This window comes from Etheostoma cragini, chromosome 13 (genome assembly GCF_013103735.1).
Source record: "Etheostoma cragini isolate CJK2018 chromosome 13, CSU_Ecrag_1.0, whole genome shotgun sequence".
Taxonomy (NCBI): domain Eukaryota; kingdom Metazoa; phylum Chordata; class Actinopteri; order Perciformes; family Percidae; genus Etheostoma; species Etheostoma cragini.
In genome coordinates this window covers 14,705,491-14,722,905 of record NC_048419.1, presented here as the reverse complement: position 1 = coordinate 14,722,905, position 17,415 = coordinate 14,705,491, and the positions used below count along the sequence as shown (strand labels likewise).

Here is a 17,415-nt window from a genome sequence, read left to right as displayed (position 1 = left end):
ACACACACACACACATAGCCAAGCCAGGTATGGGGGGGGGAATCAATAAAGGGGGAGATGAAAGTAAGCAGTGAAGGAATAAGGTTAGACAGAGATGGAGAATGAGAGAGAAAGAGAGAGAGAGTTGGATAAAAACAACACAAGAGAGATTGGGTAAAGCTGAAGTGACCCTAAAAAAATGGAACACTGGAAAGAAAAGACTTGGAAGAGGGAAGTGCCATGTTGTATATTGATATACGTCCTTCTGGGAACAACTCTGCATAAGTCATTATTACTTATTTTAAATTAGTTTAATAATTGGCCCTTTAGACACATGAAGGACAGGAAAATGCACACATCAACACAGCTTCAGCTTTAAAAGAAAGTTTGCACTCCCCCTGTGGAGAGCAGAAGGTGTTACATAAGTTGTTATGCAACAGAGTAGCCAGTCTGCTGTGCTGGTTTTAGGCAAATGCAGTAACACCAGTGCCAGCTCAGCCCCGCTGCCCAGCCAATTGGCCTCATGTCATTGATGCCCTCTTTTCCTCTATTTGTGTTTCTTCCTGACTTCCCTCAATTCCCAACCCTTCCTATCATTCCCTATCCCCTGTCAGTCGTCTCACGCAGCGTGCTAATTGAAGCAGCACGAGGTCATGCGCTTTGTGAATTCTCTCTCAGTGGTGCAGATGGTTTTATCCTTCCCTCATACCTCTTTCAGATCGATATCTGTCTACCTTTCCTCTTATCAGTTGGTGTGGCTCTTTGTCTGCCTGTGAGAGAGTAAGAAAATGCATTTTATCAATTTCAGTTTGAGAGTGGGACCGAGAGTCTTTCTGCAGATTTGAAAATGCGTTATATTCCTGACAATGACAAAGGATTTGTTAGTGCTAACCCTACATAGCATCCAGTGTCAGCATATTTTGAGTGCTGTACTGGAGTCAGATTGGTCTATAGGCTCAATGGATGTTAGACAATGTGTCCGTCAAAAGTGGGCATGTGCCATTCGTTTACTTAGGTAATCATCACAATAACATAATACAAGACAAAATATTCATACAGTGAACATACAGTATTTCAATGACTAATAAATGTAGATATATTTACATTTATATTTAGTTGGTTTTAAACCAGTCAATCACTGCTAATTTCAATAAGATTACTGTCATTTATAGACAGAGAAGAAAAGGTTTTGCCACAATGTAAAATACTCTGTTCTTTGCAAATTAATGTTAAATCTATTTAGTTATATTGTTTATGCGTGCCCCCCCTAGGCTACATACTGCCCACAATTCTGAAACATTGATGATGTCCGTCGAAGCCTTGTACACACTGCTGTGTAAATATTAAAGCTTTGTCATTCCTTTGCACCTTTTAAGTCCTTTACCTCAAAGGCTCAGCATACTTGCAACAAATGCATTGCCCTTTCTCTTTCTGTCTCCCTTTAATTTGTATTAACACACCAATCTGTTACTTTCTGCGTCTTTAAATATCCATCTGTCTGTCGCTATGGTCTCTCTGTGGTCAGAGTTTCAGAGCAGCACAATGGGCCCTGCCGGCCAACTGCAGTTGATTCAGGACCAGGGACAGCTCCTTTCAGTTCATCTCCCCTGACAGAGTGCAGCGACAGCTCGGCCCTCCTAAATGTGATCTTTCTGTGGGCAGGATAATGTTGACCTTACCGTGCCCTCAGTGTAACCGCTGTGAGTCTACTGTTGCGCAGGAGATTAGTGGTTATGTCTTCAATCTTGTTTTCTCTTTTTTTTCTTCTTCTTCACGCTCTGCGGTTGTTGGTTGAATTAAATTAAATCACCACACCATTTTTCACTGTATTGCGACAACGATAAATATTTTAGTTTGAATAACATTTTTGGCAATACATTTTCTGTTCAACTAATTGATTATTTGTTTTGGCACTAATTATAACTAACTTATTTTTGTACACATGTACCTTCACCCAGTGGCTGTCAGAAACTCCAACTAAAAAGCGAGCCCTCAAGCAGACCTGAAAATCTGACCGGGAGACAGAAATAGCCGATCTAAATGAGCAGAGTGATCAGTGTTATCACTGATCATTTGTTCTCAGCAGCTGATTCCCAGGAGCTGCTGGCGAGAACCAGACAGACTGTTTAAACAGAAAGTCTGAGATTCTGCACCACTGGGGTGCTCAGAAGGGAGTGCAGGTGTGTGTGTGTAGCTTTATAGTCATTTGTGCATATCCTTAAAAAATATCAGATAAGATTGTCTATGGACATATGGCCATGTTTGTGTGTTATCAGAGTGAGTTGAGACAAAGTATACCATACAGTATATATACATATATGTATATTGGTCTCCTTCCACATTTTCCCTTGTGTCCCCACGCACCTAAACTAAAACTGCACTGCTGTGACCAGCTCCACAGTCATCCCTCATGACATACACCAAGCAAAGAGACACTCAGATTGACAGATATAGACCAAACGCATTGCTCTGCAGAGACCCAGATTTAAAATGCTTTAATCTGTCTGCTGCTGTGGTTGCCTTTAATAAAACCAATCTCTCCACACCATGTGGTTATTAAACAGTGCCACCATGTGGCAGCAGTGGTTGTCTGTCGCAGTTTGTGATCCACCTTTGAATCAACGATGTGCAAAGAATATGACTGGCAGGGCCATATCTGCTCTAAACTAGCTGGTTATTTAAATGTGGTTTGTATTTAATCTCAAATAAATATAGAAAGATAAGACAAACAAACAAGGGAAAAAAAGAAAAATACACTCTAGAAGGTGTTTGGTGATTGAACACTAGGTGGCATAGTGAGAACATAAATGGTTTTGCTGAGAAATATTCAAAGTGAACAATCATTCATTGTACAAGACATTAATAGGAGCGGATGATGGTCACATCTAAAGGTCAGACCTCTTTGTTAATTAAGTAATTTCTTTTTGTACTAGCCTGTCTGTTATTTTTGTTTCACTAGATAAATATATAACAAATGTCCTTTTGCCCTTTTGTAATGGACAGGAACATGATCCAGTAGATAGTCAGTCAGTCATGGTGGCAGTGGAGAATAATGGAAGATGATTGTTTCTCAGAAATGTGAGATGTGACATACATTCGTAAATATTTGCCTTGCTCCTGCAGTCTTGATTCTGTTTTGCTATAATAATGCTTGAATAAATCGATTATAAGTCATTTTTAATGCAGGGAAGTGCTTTGATCCATTTCGACCACCCAGTTTTAGAGACATTTTCATACTTTAATAAAGATGTGTGAGAGAGGCAGGGTTATGAACTTGCCAATTTCCACACTCCTCCGCTCTTTTCTCATCAAGTCCCTCTTTTACTCTGTTTGTTTCTTCCTGTTCTTGTTTTAGCAGCGGTGGATGTTGTGTAACCGTGCTGGTTCTCGAAAACTCAGCACCAGAGACATCAAAGCGGCTTGTTTTGTCACTGGGCTCAGAGAAGGGCTCAGAGCAGCAGTCAGGAATAGATCTCTTCCACGGTTGCTCGTTTCCTCTGTCTGTTTTTTTCCTCTAACTCAGGAGATTTGACTAGTGGTTTCATCTTTGACTGTTTTTGTTTCATATCTTTCATTACCTTTACCACTTCCTTCTCCTCTCCATCATTCAATGGTCTTTATTTAAGGCGAGCTCTTCTTCTTCTTTGTCTCAACATCATGTTTTTTAAACAGTAGCATTGCACAAGTATTTTAATTTTAACCAGGCCGTGTGCTACTTGTATGTGGATTTGTGTGAATGACACAGTTCTGTAGAGTATCATGCCCATAGTAGATAAAATATATATGACGGAGCTCTCTATCGCAGTGTGCACATCATGCAGTCAGTGGCACACACCAGTCATGCACCAATACCTAGAGGGCATTATCACTATGGCAACCATACTTTTTCCCATCCCTCTCAGGATACAGTATTTTATTTGTGTGTTGCTCCATGTTAGTTAACACTTAGCTTAAAGGTGCCCTTAAAGAGTGCCCTACATGAAGACTATCCCTATTTCCCCACACTTTCCTCTTTATGTCCATCTCCCCGACAACATTCTGCAAGTGTTCTTTCCTCCCTGTTTACCCAACATTGTTAGTGCTACAGTTTCCATCTCGGGAGGAGCAGCTTCAAAGTGCCTCATTCCGGCAACCTCCTCTTGGTTCCTGTTGCTTGGTTGACATCAATAGCAACTGTCAGACATGTTTGAAACACATGTTCTGATAAAAGAGCTTAAGTGAAAATGTTGTGTGCTCAGTGGACACAACAGATACTGTGGATAATGTGGATTACAGTAAAAAAAAAAACACTATTAAAGTTAGAAACGTCCAAGGCTGTCCATCAGCGCTCACATACTGAAGAAGTGTCAACAACACCAGCATCTTTATCACAGTTATCTTGTTAGAAAGTGGAGCCGCTCGCACCTGAAATAATCACCAAGACATTGTCAGGGGGATATCAGGGAACCAAGCAATATGCACTCTGTTATGAAACTGGAATAATATCCCTTCCACACACACACACACACACACACACACACACACACACACACACACACACACACACACACACACACACACACACACACACACACACACACACACACACACACACACACACACACTCTCACACACACACACACACACACACACACACACACACACACCCACACCACATAATAAGTAAGTAAGTACCTGTATGTGCCTGTGCAGAATTGGGTTTAATGTGACGTTAGGACCAATGTGCAGACAAGCACACACATACAGCGAACCTTGAGAGAGTCTGTGTCTGAGATTATACTTGTTTTTTGTCTCCACGGCAGCTCATTTAGAGTCAGTGGGGGGTAAAGCAGGATGACTCCTATCTACACACACAGAATGGCCTCTTCATTTGTTTATTAGGTATTTCGTTGGTAATGTTAGATTAGCTGTGACTTTCTTTTGGGCTGTTGATCTGTGGCTAATAGGAATCTAAATGGATTCTAGGATGTTAATTGCCATAAAAATGCAATGAAGGTAGTTTTGTGTTTAATGCGTTAACTCCAGGCGGTGCTTGACATGCATGCAGCCTAAATTGTAATAGCTCTTAATAAGTTTTTGCTGTGAGATTTGTCATAGTGGATAAATAAACTATTGTCTCCCCAAGAATCCCTTTCTGACGGTACACAAAATATAATTTGGAATATTGATAGCTTGGGATTGCAATGTGATGGTTGCCTGTGGGGTGTAATTAAAGTTGTTTGAGTAAATCATGAAGAGTTTAGTTCAGATATGGAACAAGCTGTTGACTAATTCAAATAGAAAACAATGAAGAGCAGCGTGTTTCTTAGCCTATTTGTCATAACAAACACCCTGTTGCTGAGATGTCTTCCTGTAGAGTAAAGGTGAGTAGTGTAAGGGTGAGTTTACAGTGTATTGTGGGGACAGAATGAAATATTTACAGAGTAAATTGAAGATTTATTAAGAATGTCTTAGACAAAATGCTTAAAATTCTGCTTGCAGACTCTTTTCCCAAAAAATACTTTCTTATTTAATGATCCTGTTTCTGTTGTGTTGCATTCAGTGACCCAATTTTTTTAAATCTATGCTGTTAGCATGTCACTGTAGGTTTGGCATTAGCTCCACAGTGTAGAGTCTGTCAAAGAATGACAGTGACTTGCTTTGTTTTTCCCAGTCATACCAATTTTTCATCTCTTTCTGTAGCTGTAACACTCTCCCTCTTAGGTTGTTCATTACCATTCATAAAGATGCTCAGGGAACAGCCCCCCCACTTGCTTGCTCTGGACATCCGGTACACGTGCTGCAGCACATCAGCAAATTAGTGAGTCAGCAAGGTCTCATCATAGTTGCTGACAGACTGTTTAATTGCAGTAACAACACTGTGCTGAAGCTCAGGGACAAGGGAGGCATGCACATAGGCATGCACTATTCACAGTCACCAATGAGCATGCATACATAACTCCCCTGGTGTTCATAGCTTGTGCCTCTTCACATTGGCACAAAGGAGGGAAAGTCAATTTTGTGAGCATGTGCATGGGTGTCTTCTACAGTATGCAGTTTATACTTGTCCACGATATCAGCCAAGAAGTAAGGAAGATAGATGTTTGAATAAAGACTTGCCATTTATAAATTTGTAGACCAGCTGGTAAAATACTGATGTAAATAAGAGTGACAAAGAGTAAGTGTGCTCAACTTCGATAATAAAGGATGTGGGAAAATAATAATTGAACTCATCTGCCTGTTTTGTCTACAGGTGTCGTGTCTGCAAGACTTTTTTGGCGAGGAAGACGTTTTTGTGGCATGTGGACCGGAAAAATTCCGTTACCAAGACGACCTGATGTTGGACGAGAGTGGTGAGGGGACTAGTAGGTCCTCCATTTCCATGCTGACATTTGACTGTTGGGTGTGCCCCGCTTATATTCTCCCTCTACTTCCTGACCCTAGCTGTGTTTTCTGATTGTCTACAAGTTGTTTTTTGTGTGTGTGCTATTTTCTAGGGTTGAGCAATTTATTTAGTGCATTTAAATTGTGACAAAGTAGGAGTTGCTCTTATCCATTATTCCGTTGTTTTAATAACTCTTAAAATTAGGGAATAAGTAGTTTAAAATGGGTAGTTTTAGACTGCTATGTAGACTAGTTCAGTGCAGTGGGCAACAATTTGTCTATTTAAAGGTTGTCCACTAGAGAAATACACAGCTGGACTCCTCCAAAGATTTTTTTCTTCAGACAAATTTTCTATTTCCTGTTTGCAGGTTCCACCTATAATGTGTTTGTGTGGATGTTTGTGTGCAAGTATTGTTTTTTAAACCCTTGTCAGTTGAGAAACTTTATTTCCTTACAAACACTTTTCTGGAAAGCTCCTACTTGATCCCATTGACCAGGGGTTCTCCATTTTTTTAAGGACCCTTATAAGACAAATAATACAACAGGGACCCCCCTCATGTATGTCCCTTGGAATAATTAGACGTAGCCTATTTTTTACACTTCTATAGCCTTACTTATGTGAAAGAACAACACAAGAGAAATATTAGAAAGATATTAGACATGTAATATACATATTTGCAGATTCTAAGATTGATAGATTTGTTAGATGACAACGTAATCTATCAACAATTAAAGATTTAAATTTTAAAATGTTATTTGTTGAACTATGAAGCCTAATATAATTAACATAATTCAAATGAATGAATCTGAAACTTTTTGCAGACCCCCTGGCAGAGTGCCACAGAGGCCTGGGCATCCCTGAATTTGTCTGACACTGGTAGACAAGTAGTAAAAATAGCCAAATGTGGTTTTGAGTATAGTATCGTAGCAAATCATGTAACTACATATCAAAGCCAAATCAGTGCCCTTCTTTCTGTTTATTAGTCAGAATATGGTTCTCTGGAATGGAAGATTAAAACTGCCTAAATTAAAACAAATTAAACTAACAAATGAAGTGAAATACAATACACATTAGCATAGTCATTCCCTATTTCCATATGCTTTCTATTATTTATAACTGTGTTATATTAAATGAAAAACATTTCAACGTGGCATAGAAAAGTCACAATGTGAAACAAGTCACATTGTTGTTAAAGACAGAAAGATAAACATTTTAATTTCATGAATTAAAACCCAGTAGATGAAATAAAAAAGAAACATGTTTCAATATGTATTGATTTTCACTTTATATCTTAGTTTGATTTGTTTTTATAAATTCATTGTAAATCTTCCATATTCAGGTAGACTCTTCCTCGGTTTCCCCCCCCCCCCCATTTGTGTCTTTTCAGTTGCACGGTACTCCTTGTCTTCCCTGTATAAGACACATCTCCCTGGTTCAGGTGGCAGAGGTTTGTGTAGGCTGTCCAGTTTATTACGCTCCGTTGACCCTTGCCGCTCCTCCTCTCCTCTCTTATCCTGAGCTGCACTTAAGCCATCGTCTAACCTCATTGTTCCTCGTCTCCCCACCGAGGTCTACCGAGGATACGTTTTGTCCTCACTTCACCCATCTGTGTTTCATTGTCTGGAGACTCCTGCCATTTAGTGCTCATCTGTATTCTCACCCTCTCATCTCTCGTCTCCTACATGAATAAGTGTGCACTGGCTTTTGTTCAAAGGTTTATTCTATTCATTTGTTTCCCCTGTATCTCTTCATGCGTTAAATAATATCCATCCCACCTGGGTCGCCAACCTCCATCTCCTTCCCCCTTTTGTCTTGTTTTTTCTCCCTCTCTTTCCCAATACTCTTCTTTCATTTGTAAAACATAATGGATAGCTGTTTTCAATACTTTCTTTTTGGTGACCTTGTTCTCTCTTATGAAATATCACAAAACAACCTCCTACACGCAGCAGGGTGTTAAAAGACCTGTATTTTGATTAGTTACTGAAGATGGTTGTAGGTTTGTCGTAGTAACCAGCTATATGCAAGAAGTGAAACACCTCTTATGGTCTGCATGTTAAGCTCAAATTTCACCTTACCGTGTCTTTGTAGCCTCGGTGGTCTGCGTAATGGAAACGTGTGTGAACACAAAAAAACAAAACAGTGCAGCAAGCATGTCTGTTTTCCACTACTTTGGTGTATATTAGGGCTGTTTTCTTGATTTAAATTTAAATAAATGAAAATAAATTTAAATCATGCATTTAAAGTCTTTACATCATGGGCACTTGGGACTGGGACAATCCCTCCTCCGAATGTGGTTGAGAAATGTGGCTTCTTTTTTAACTAAGAGGAGACAACCGGTTTATCTTCTACAGCCCTCAGTTTCCCATAATCCATTGTAATCCATTGCATGTAACACATGTGTATTCAAATATCCACATTTGGCTTTAGGTTACAAATTTTACTTTCACTGAAATCATTTCTTAAGGCTCAAAATAGGCCATGCAGCTGCTTCATTTTAAATTAATAACACTTGAAATAGGTAGTTCAGAGGATTGAAGATGTGGCAAGTGAGCAACATCCAAACATTCCTCATAGTTTGCCAATTGGTCCAGACATGTCTTAGTAGGTGATTTAGACTTAAATCTTGATGGGAAAAGGTAACAATGGTGTTGCGAGGCATTTTAATACAGATGGAGACATCAGATATGACCCTGCTCTAATTATTCCCTGATTTTGAGAAACGTGGTTTAATTAAACTTCATGTCATTTTGGTTTTTGCTGGTTTAGAAATCTGCATTTCTAAAACAGGGTACAATGTATGTATACAAGAGCCTAAATGCTGTTGTACACAAATTTAGGCCACGATCACCATATTAAAAAATAAATAAATCAGCTCTGCCTAGTCTCTACATATACCTTTCTTATCTTTTATGACAAATAACTATTTTTGGTTTTGTTATATTGGGGACATTTAATAAACTTTCAGTACTTTCATAATTACCTGGAAGCTTAATTTAACCTCAACCATAACCTCTAAATTCCGCTACCTAAATTCTAAACTTTAACCCTAAGCTAAATGCTAGTTATTGGGATTTGTCCCAACATTATCAGTAATAAAAACACACACACACTCGTACTTCAAAAAAGGACACTGTCGCAGGTGAAGTTGAAAGTTGACACCTCCTCGTGCCCTGGGAGAAGAGGAGTGATTGACAAGCAGGCGTGACAGTCAGAGTCAGAGCTGCAGACAACTTCGCTTCCTCCAAGCATCACTATAATTATCGCCTCTGCCTCAGCTCAGGCATACTGTCATCATGTTAACACTCTGCATTGTACGTTAATCATTGGGCCACAATGACTGCTATGCAAGCAAATAACACCCCCCCCACACTCGCACACACACACACACACACACGCACACACACACACACACACACACACACCCAAACACACACACACACACACACAGTATGTATAATTTCCTCTTCCCGCTGGTCTAATATGGTAATGAGCTATAATGGGGCTGGGTTAATGAACAGGAGGGGAGCAAAGTTTTGGGGATAAAGGAGGCAGGGAGGGTGTGTGAGTTTCATCGCATGGCTCATTTATCAGGATGTGTGTGTCTGTAGAATATCAGACCTCCGTGAGTCAAAGCTGTCACTCTTGAAACACCACAATAATTGCATTTGGAATGCGAGCCCTGAAAAGGTCAGAACTCATTTTTGCAGGGGACCTGAAGGTAAAACCAATTACAGCCATGTTGATACATTAGTGGTTTGGTGTTTCCTTGCATGACTGAAGGTCAAAATCAATCAAAATCGTACAGTAATCTATAAAATTAGAATGTTCAGTCAACCTGAAGTGAGATGTGTTTCAGATGTTAATGTGTAAAAGCTTTTTATTTAGGTGTGTGTGTGTGTGTGTGGGGGGGGGGGTGGGGGGGTACATGTCACATTGACACACTTCATATTCACTCCCTAAGTGCATCATCTTGTGTGTGCCAACAGCAGGAGTACAGCAATTTTCCCTTCTTTCACTTCTAGCAGTTCAGTTGACCTTGTTCTGATTTATAACAGTATAGGCCCTGGATTTGTAGAATTTTCTAAAAAGTATAGGTTTTGGAGACTATTTGGATGAATAAATAAATGTGAAGGAATTTGAAGTTCCCAAATGGTTTCTGTCTTCTTTTCGTTCTTGCAGAGTGTCGTATGATGAAGGCTGTGAACTACGGGAAGGTGTCAGGCTCTCTGAGCCGAGGCTCCCCCAGGACTGTCATCCAATCACAATACAGCAAGTCCCCTGCATCTGGTAAGTTTATTTATTCTTCTAGTCTTCCCATTCTCTCAAGGAACCCATTTGTTAATGGAATTTGGCACGGTGTCATTGTCCATTAAGTCTGCTTGCTTCTGCGTGTTTGTGCATGAGGAGTGTGTGCAGTGTCTCAGACCTGATGGACACAGCTGGGATTTGTTTGTATCCTAATACTTCCTCTTGTGATTGCTCACTATTTTCAAGCTCATTACTAATCAGCGTTGCAGAAAATGAAAACAGTATGAGTAAACACTGCAATGATATCAGAACTCTGCTGAGTGTTGGGCTGTGTTTACTGTGTGTGTGTGTATGTTTGTGTTTGTGTGTGCGCGCATGTGTGAGCTGTGTCTAGTTGCATGCAGAATATGATTTTAAATGAGAATGATTTCACAAGGGAGTGGATAAAAAGGCAAATAGAGATGAGAGATGTAAAAAAAAAGGGGGAGTGAAAATGAGAGGTAAAAAAGAGGGAAGGGGGTTGGTGACTCAATCCTGCAGCTCTCCACAAGCTGTTCTTCACCTGACATACTAATGAAATGTAATAAAATGGTGAGAGCTTGCACTGCTACCTGCTGCATTGTTTGTACCTGATGATGTTTTCCTGAATGTTAATACAAAAATGTGAAAAATCAAAAACAATGGGCTCAAAGGAAATAGAGCATTAATTTAACAACTGAAGGCAGCTGTGTGTGTGTGTGTGTGTGTGTGTGTGTGTGTGTGTGTGTGTGTGTGTGTGTGTGTGTGTGTGTGTGTGTGTGTGTGTGTGTGTGTGTGTGTGTGTGTGTGTGTGTGTGTGTGTGTGTGTGTGTGTGTGTGTGTGTGTGTGTGTGTGTATGTGTGTGTGTGTGTGTGTGGCAGACATTCAGTCGGGCTCAAAGCTATGAGCGCTTGGTGATTTTCCTGATTGCACAGCTTGAGCTTTGGATGTGTGTAAAAAAAGCCAAGTTACACACTTGACTTTTTATTCTTCCTGGTGTTATTTTGGGATTTGATTACACAAGAGACCATTTGGGTTAGGGATGATTCAATGGGTGATGCAACATACAGAAACGCCCTAAGAAGAAGTTGTTTCACCTGCTGTTGAAGCACAGCAGCAGGCACAGACACATGGGTGCACCATTACAGATTGAAAAGCCACCAGCAGGTTATATGTTTTGTGTCAAGCTGTGGAAGAAAAGGTCAGGCAGGGTAAAAAGGCTAGGGGTTGAGAAACAGCTGGTGTAAACGGAGAGAGAAAATTCTGGATGCTGATGTCTTAAAAACTTTTGGTAAAAAGGTTATCGGAGTGAGTCATATCTGATCTCGTTGGCTAAAGCAAGTCTGGAATGAAAGTGTGTATGAGACAGAGAGAGAGAGAGAGAGAGAGAGAGAGAGAGAGAGAGAGAGAGAGAGAGAGAACAAGACACTGAGACAGAGGAGGGAAAAAAGACTGACTTGTCTTGGTTGCCATGGCAACATAGCACAGTAGGAGCAGACACAATAGTCTGTGACAGCCATATATGGCACTGACTTCCTGTGAAATGGCCTGCAGTGGAGAACGGAGCTGACTGACGCTCGTTCCTCGCTGGATCCTTGAGACAGACCGTCTCGACATTTTCACTTCTGAGAAATGTTCCCCTTCTGGCGCCGCTTCCGCCACTTAACATCATCAGATGTTCCCAGATTGCTGTTGACTGTTGTGTACCACACTGTGTTTATTCATGAAAACATCCTCACTTTTGGTACATAAAGAGGTCAGAGTGAAACGAGATGGAAATAACAAATATTTGATTGATCTGCTGTTTGAAGCGTGACCGTTAACAGTCAATATTAGTTACTTAGTTGTTGTTGTTTCACTTTAAAAACACACCATGCGCCCTTCCCTTGAGGACAATTTGTCCTACAATTATGCTCAACAGCAGCTAATACTGTGTGCTGCACCACATAGCTTATAGAGGTGCCCTTTCTATTGTTCCATGTATTCACCAGAATGGAGTCCAGCACTAAAAAGATAGAAATCTCAGATGAGTGTGATATGGAAAATAAATGACACAATTCTTATTACAGATGAGTCAATTAATAAACAAAATGCATTATGTTCATTCATGGCTGCCATCCAGTGCAGGTAACACACTGACCATGGATAAGCACACCTACCGCATCCAACCACATGTTGCACCTTAAAACACACCAACAACATGTTATTCTTTTGTAGACCAGGACGATATTCACTTTAATTGATGACACTCCAGCCAAAACAGAGTAGTGTGGATTTTTACATCACTGTGTTCATTGTATTAGATATAATAATGTTTTTTTCTAGCCCATAAGCTCTGCAGAATGAAGCGATTAGATAAAAGATGATTAAGTATGCAAAATGTTATCATTGCATCCGACAGTTGTTTGATTGCAGCTACACTCAAAACCTTTTTATCTGAGATCTTGGCAATCAAATTCAAAGTATAGATGCAGAGTAAAAAAGCTCTGCCTATTTAATGATATTTGGAAACCAGCGCTTGTAGGATTTATTCACAGAGCACAATAAACAACACCATTCAGTTTAAACCTTGCTACAGGTCTGCAGGTCTTCAGGTGTTTGTAAAAAGCCGCCTTTGAGTGCCATATTCATTTTCCATTCAGCCAACATAGGCATTAAAAATATTTTTGATCACATCTAAAAATCTCAACCAAAGGTGCCACACAGAGAAGATGTGTAGCGTGAATTATTTTGTCTGAGATAGTGAAAGAGAGAGAGACGGGGAGAGCGAGGGAGCATGTCACACAGCACATGTGCTGCCAAACACCACCTGTTGTTCTTCTGCGTGTCTCACTGCTCCACATTGTGTGTGTTTGAAGCTTCAACCTCAACACCGGGGAGGAGAAGTGTGTGTGTGTGTGTGTGTGTGTGTGTGTGTGTGTGTGTGTGTGTGTGTGTGTGTGTGTGTGTGTGTGTGTGTGTGTGTGTGTGCGTGCGTGCGTGCGTGCGTGCGTGCGTGCGTGCGTGCGTGCGTGCGTGCGTGCGTGCGTGCGTGTGTGTGAGGGACAGACGGGTGTGACTAACAAAGAGACAGTTGTTTGGTAACATTGAACATTGACACTAATATTGACACATCTTTCAAAAGTGATATAAAATTAAGGTTGCAAAATCCAAAACAAGATTTACAATGCAAATGTAAAAAGATATTTCAATTGTTAAAATATTAAACTCAGAAAAAATAATAAAAAGCTGTTATTGGTGTGTTCGATGGTAGATTAATATTACTGTAGGTATAATGTAGTCAATGAATCATTGATCTTTATCTAATGATGTACGCCGTAATCCATTCTGCCATAAATGATGAGCAAAGTGAGTGAAAACGTGACACTTAAATACATCATGCTTTAATAAATTTCCCCAGATTAAATCTTAAAATAAAATATAAGACCTAACATGCTTAACTCACATTAAAACTTAGAAGATTGAACAATCTGTGCTGGATCCTTAATCTTGATAATAACATTCAATTACCTTTTTCAAATATATCTTAAGATACAGATTAGATCTTGACTTTTTCTGATAGTGTCATAATCAACAGAGGTTGATTATGACAAATAGATACAATATCAATCCCCATTTCATTTCAAGGTAACAGAGAAGTAATTCAGGTATCCAAACTCATATTGTGGAGGGTCTGATGTGGCTTTATGTTCTGTCTGGTTTGTGTGTCTGTGTGGGCAGGTTGCTGTGTGTCAGCCTGACATTGTCATCACTTGAGCTTCATTCTGTGATGATCTCACAACCCCAGCTGAGAGCCTATGTAGACACAGAGCGAAAATAATGTGAGAAAACAATTTGCACTCGTACACACTTTCTCGCTCTGTATCGCCATCTGTCTCCCTGCTCTCCTCCGATGCCTCATGTCAGCTATAATTAACAGGGAGGTGCAGATGGTGTCAGCAAGCGTCACTTCAAGGTCTCACCTTTCTCTTTCTGTCACAAGCAACTTCGGATGACAGAAGAGACTGTATGTTGAGGTGTGCAGGTCGGCTGACCCCACACATACATCACGTGCCTTTTGCTTCCGTCAACTTGTCTCATCAGCCTTCACAATTTAGCTATGAAGTGCAATCCTGAGTGATACTGCCATTACATTCTAGCTTTATAGAGTTTTATAAGCGTGTATGTCATGATTCATATCACAATATGTAGCCTATGTACGATCCAGCACATCGCACAGGGCCAACACACGGGGTCTTTTTCCGTATTAATTGCTAGCACGGCCCCCTTGTGAAGTTGTGTGCAGCCATTAAACACAGCAGGTGGGAAAGAAGCCAAACACTATCTTTTGTTGCTGTATTGTATTCTGGTTAAATTAGTATCTTTTTCCTCACCGGATCTCTCCATGTGTGTTGACTGTTGTTGCAAGAAGAATAGAAAAAGAAAGCATTACATCGGGGAGCTGGCCACCAACCCTACTATTAAACGCCTGACTGGCTCTACATGCTGTTCAGCTGCTTCAAACTCTTGGTGATTCGTTTCTAAAACATTACGTTTCTGATTATCTTTCTGCATTCAGCCGTCAAGCTGCTCAGCAAATACCTCAACACAACTTTGCATCTCCGATCTTGGCCAGATAACAGCAGGAAAAAGAAAACCCCTAAAATACAGAGCATGGCAGCCTCTATAGCTGTTGCTTAGGGTGACCTAAGCCTCCGTCCTTACCATCCCAGTCTACTTAAACAACTCTCTCTACTCTATATTCTCTTGATCTGGACTAATTCTCCAAGTTTATCTCCCGGTTCATAAGCTCAATGCAGTTCTCAAAATCTAGTTATCTAATGGAAGTAAAAAGTCAAAAAGGGATGTATTTTTTGGCTTCTACCCTGTCTCTCTCTCCCCCTCTCCCCCTCTCCCTCTCCTTCTCTCAATTTATGTCAATTTTGAAATGAAACAACAATGTTGCCAAAACATGATATTACAATTTGTACAAATATTCGGACAGTACACAATAAATCTCTCTCTCTCTCTCTCTCTCTCTCTGTCTCTCTCTCTCTCTCTCCCCCCCACCCACCCGGTGCGCGTCAGAGTTTGCGCAAGCAGCCTCGCCTCCCTGTGTAGTACAGCTCTGCTCCATCTCTTTCATTCACCACAGTTTACTATCACACGGAGCGCGGACAGAGGTGCTGTTCTTCTTTTCTTCTTTAGCCCGCGTTGGATTATCACTGTGTTTTCCATCATGCTGGAAGTGGAAGGTAGGGACCTTATACGCCATATTTTCATCAGCTTTTACGCAAAGGGCTTCTGTAATATCTCCCGACTGTGTCAACTTTATGCGTTCCGGTTGCGCCTGGATAAATAAGCTGGTTGTGTTTTCCACGGATGTGACTTTGAAACCTTTGACTTTGTAGCACGACGTTGATGAGAGATGTCTTTAAATGTTAACGCGTACCGTTGTGTAACCGGAAGGAGGGTCTCTCCGTGTGCGTAACGCCGATGCTGAATTTCATCAATGAAAATGTCCAGGAATTGCTTAAACATTAGCATCTATATTTATTTTTCCATGGCTCCGTTTAGAAAATAAGATTAGGCTTCGAATGCAGTGGCATTTGGTGCTTTTGAGTCTACCGGGGGCTTTATCTCCTTTGTCTTGAATAATTCTGAAGTTCTTTGATCTCGGCAGGGGAGTAACATTATCCAGTGATTGGTCCACTTTGCTCCCTCAGGTTTCACTTCTCTGCTGCTTTCAAAATGTTGCTCTCTTAAAATGTAATTAGGTGCAGACTTCAAACGAAACGTTGTTTACCGTAAATGCTCGAAATGGCAGTAATTGATGCAATTATTATTGAAAATGGAGAAATAAATATATGTATCCGTTTTTTTGATTTTGTGCACTTGATCTTTTTATATTTACAATATTTTCTCTTAATAATATGGAGGAGTTGCGTTATTGGCCCTATCTCAGTATACTTGAAATGCCTTTCACCACCGTAGAAGTCACATAATTCATTTAACCAGTTGAAGTTCAATCATAAAGACCATCATAGTTGATTTCCACCAGGAGCGTCTAGCCCCCCCCAATTGACATATACCTCTTGTCAAGGATTAAGCAATTGTTTCTGTCACCAATTATGTATTCTCCAATTATTACAGTTTCATGTTGGACAACCTTGAGTTGACTTGAGGGGAAGTAATGTCTGGTTGCCGAGAGACAATAACCCATGTTTTCAGTTGGAGCAAAAACAGGCTCATGTTCTGTGTGCAGGTTAATGAAGCCTTTTTTTTAAATCTGGCTTTTGCTTGACTACACACAGGATTCGGGCTCAGCGTTGATTAACCAAGTGTTCTTGTTTAATGAGGTGATGCTGCCAGGTTTTTCGTGCTGTAATGCAGCTGGAAAAGTAAACCGAGCCAAGGTCACAAAAGTGCATAGAGAATCTGGTTGAAAATGAGGACAGCCTGGTGTTGTGTTTTGACTTCCAGCCAAGCACTTGAAGCCTGGAACATGCTGTAATTATTCTGTGCCCGTATGCTTAAAGGTTTAGGTTTGGCTTGTTTCAGGCAAATTTTGAGCAACAGATTTGATTTTGGCGGAAGTAAAAAAAATAGCAGCGTGGACTTCAGTGCTCTTTTCCTTTCTCTATTACTCCCCCTCTTGCTCTCCTCCTCCTCCTCCTCATTCATGTGAATGGAGAGATGCTGATGGCGGAAGTGTGGGCTGCTGCTAGACACCCAGTCATAAAACTGTTTTAAAAAACATGTTCATGTTTAAAGGATCATCTAGATTCAAATATTTCTCACCCATCTCATGCACCCTGCTCCATTT

General features: G+C 40.5%; 1 protein-coding gene across 10 annotated transcripts in view; it reads left to right on the top strand.

The window, feature by feature from the left end:
• Positions 1-17,415, top strand: part of LOC117955687 (serine/threonine-protein kinase DCLK1-like) — a 42,610-nt gene that overhangs the window by 9,004 nt on the left and 16,191 nt on the right. For 3 of the 10 annotated variants that reach the window (XM_034890316.1, XM_034890317.1, XM_034890314.1), the window contains 3 exons: positions 6,212-6,323; positions 7,731-7,790; positions 10,523-10,630. In XM_034890316.1, coding sequence (XP_034746207.1) covers positions 6,212-6,323; positions 7,731-7,790; positions 10,523-10,630 — 280 coding nt within the window. Of the gene's footprint in view, positions 1-6,211; positions 6,324-7,730; positions 7,791-10,522; positions 10,631-15,667; positions 15,845-17,415 lie in introns of those variants that run through there. The other 7 variants (XM_034890324.1, XM_034890320.1, XM_034890323.1 and 4 more) reach the window with 4 other exon arrangements.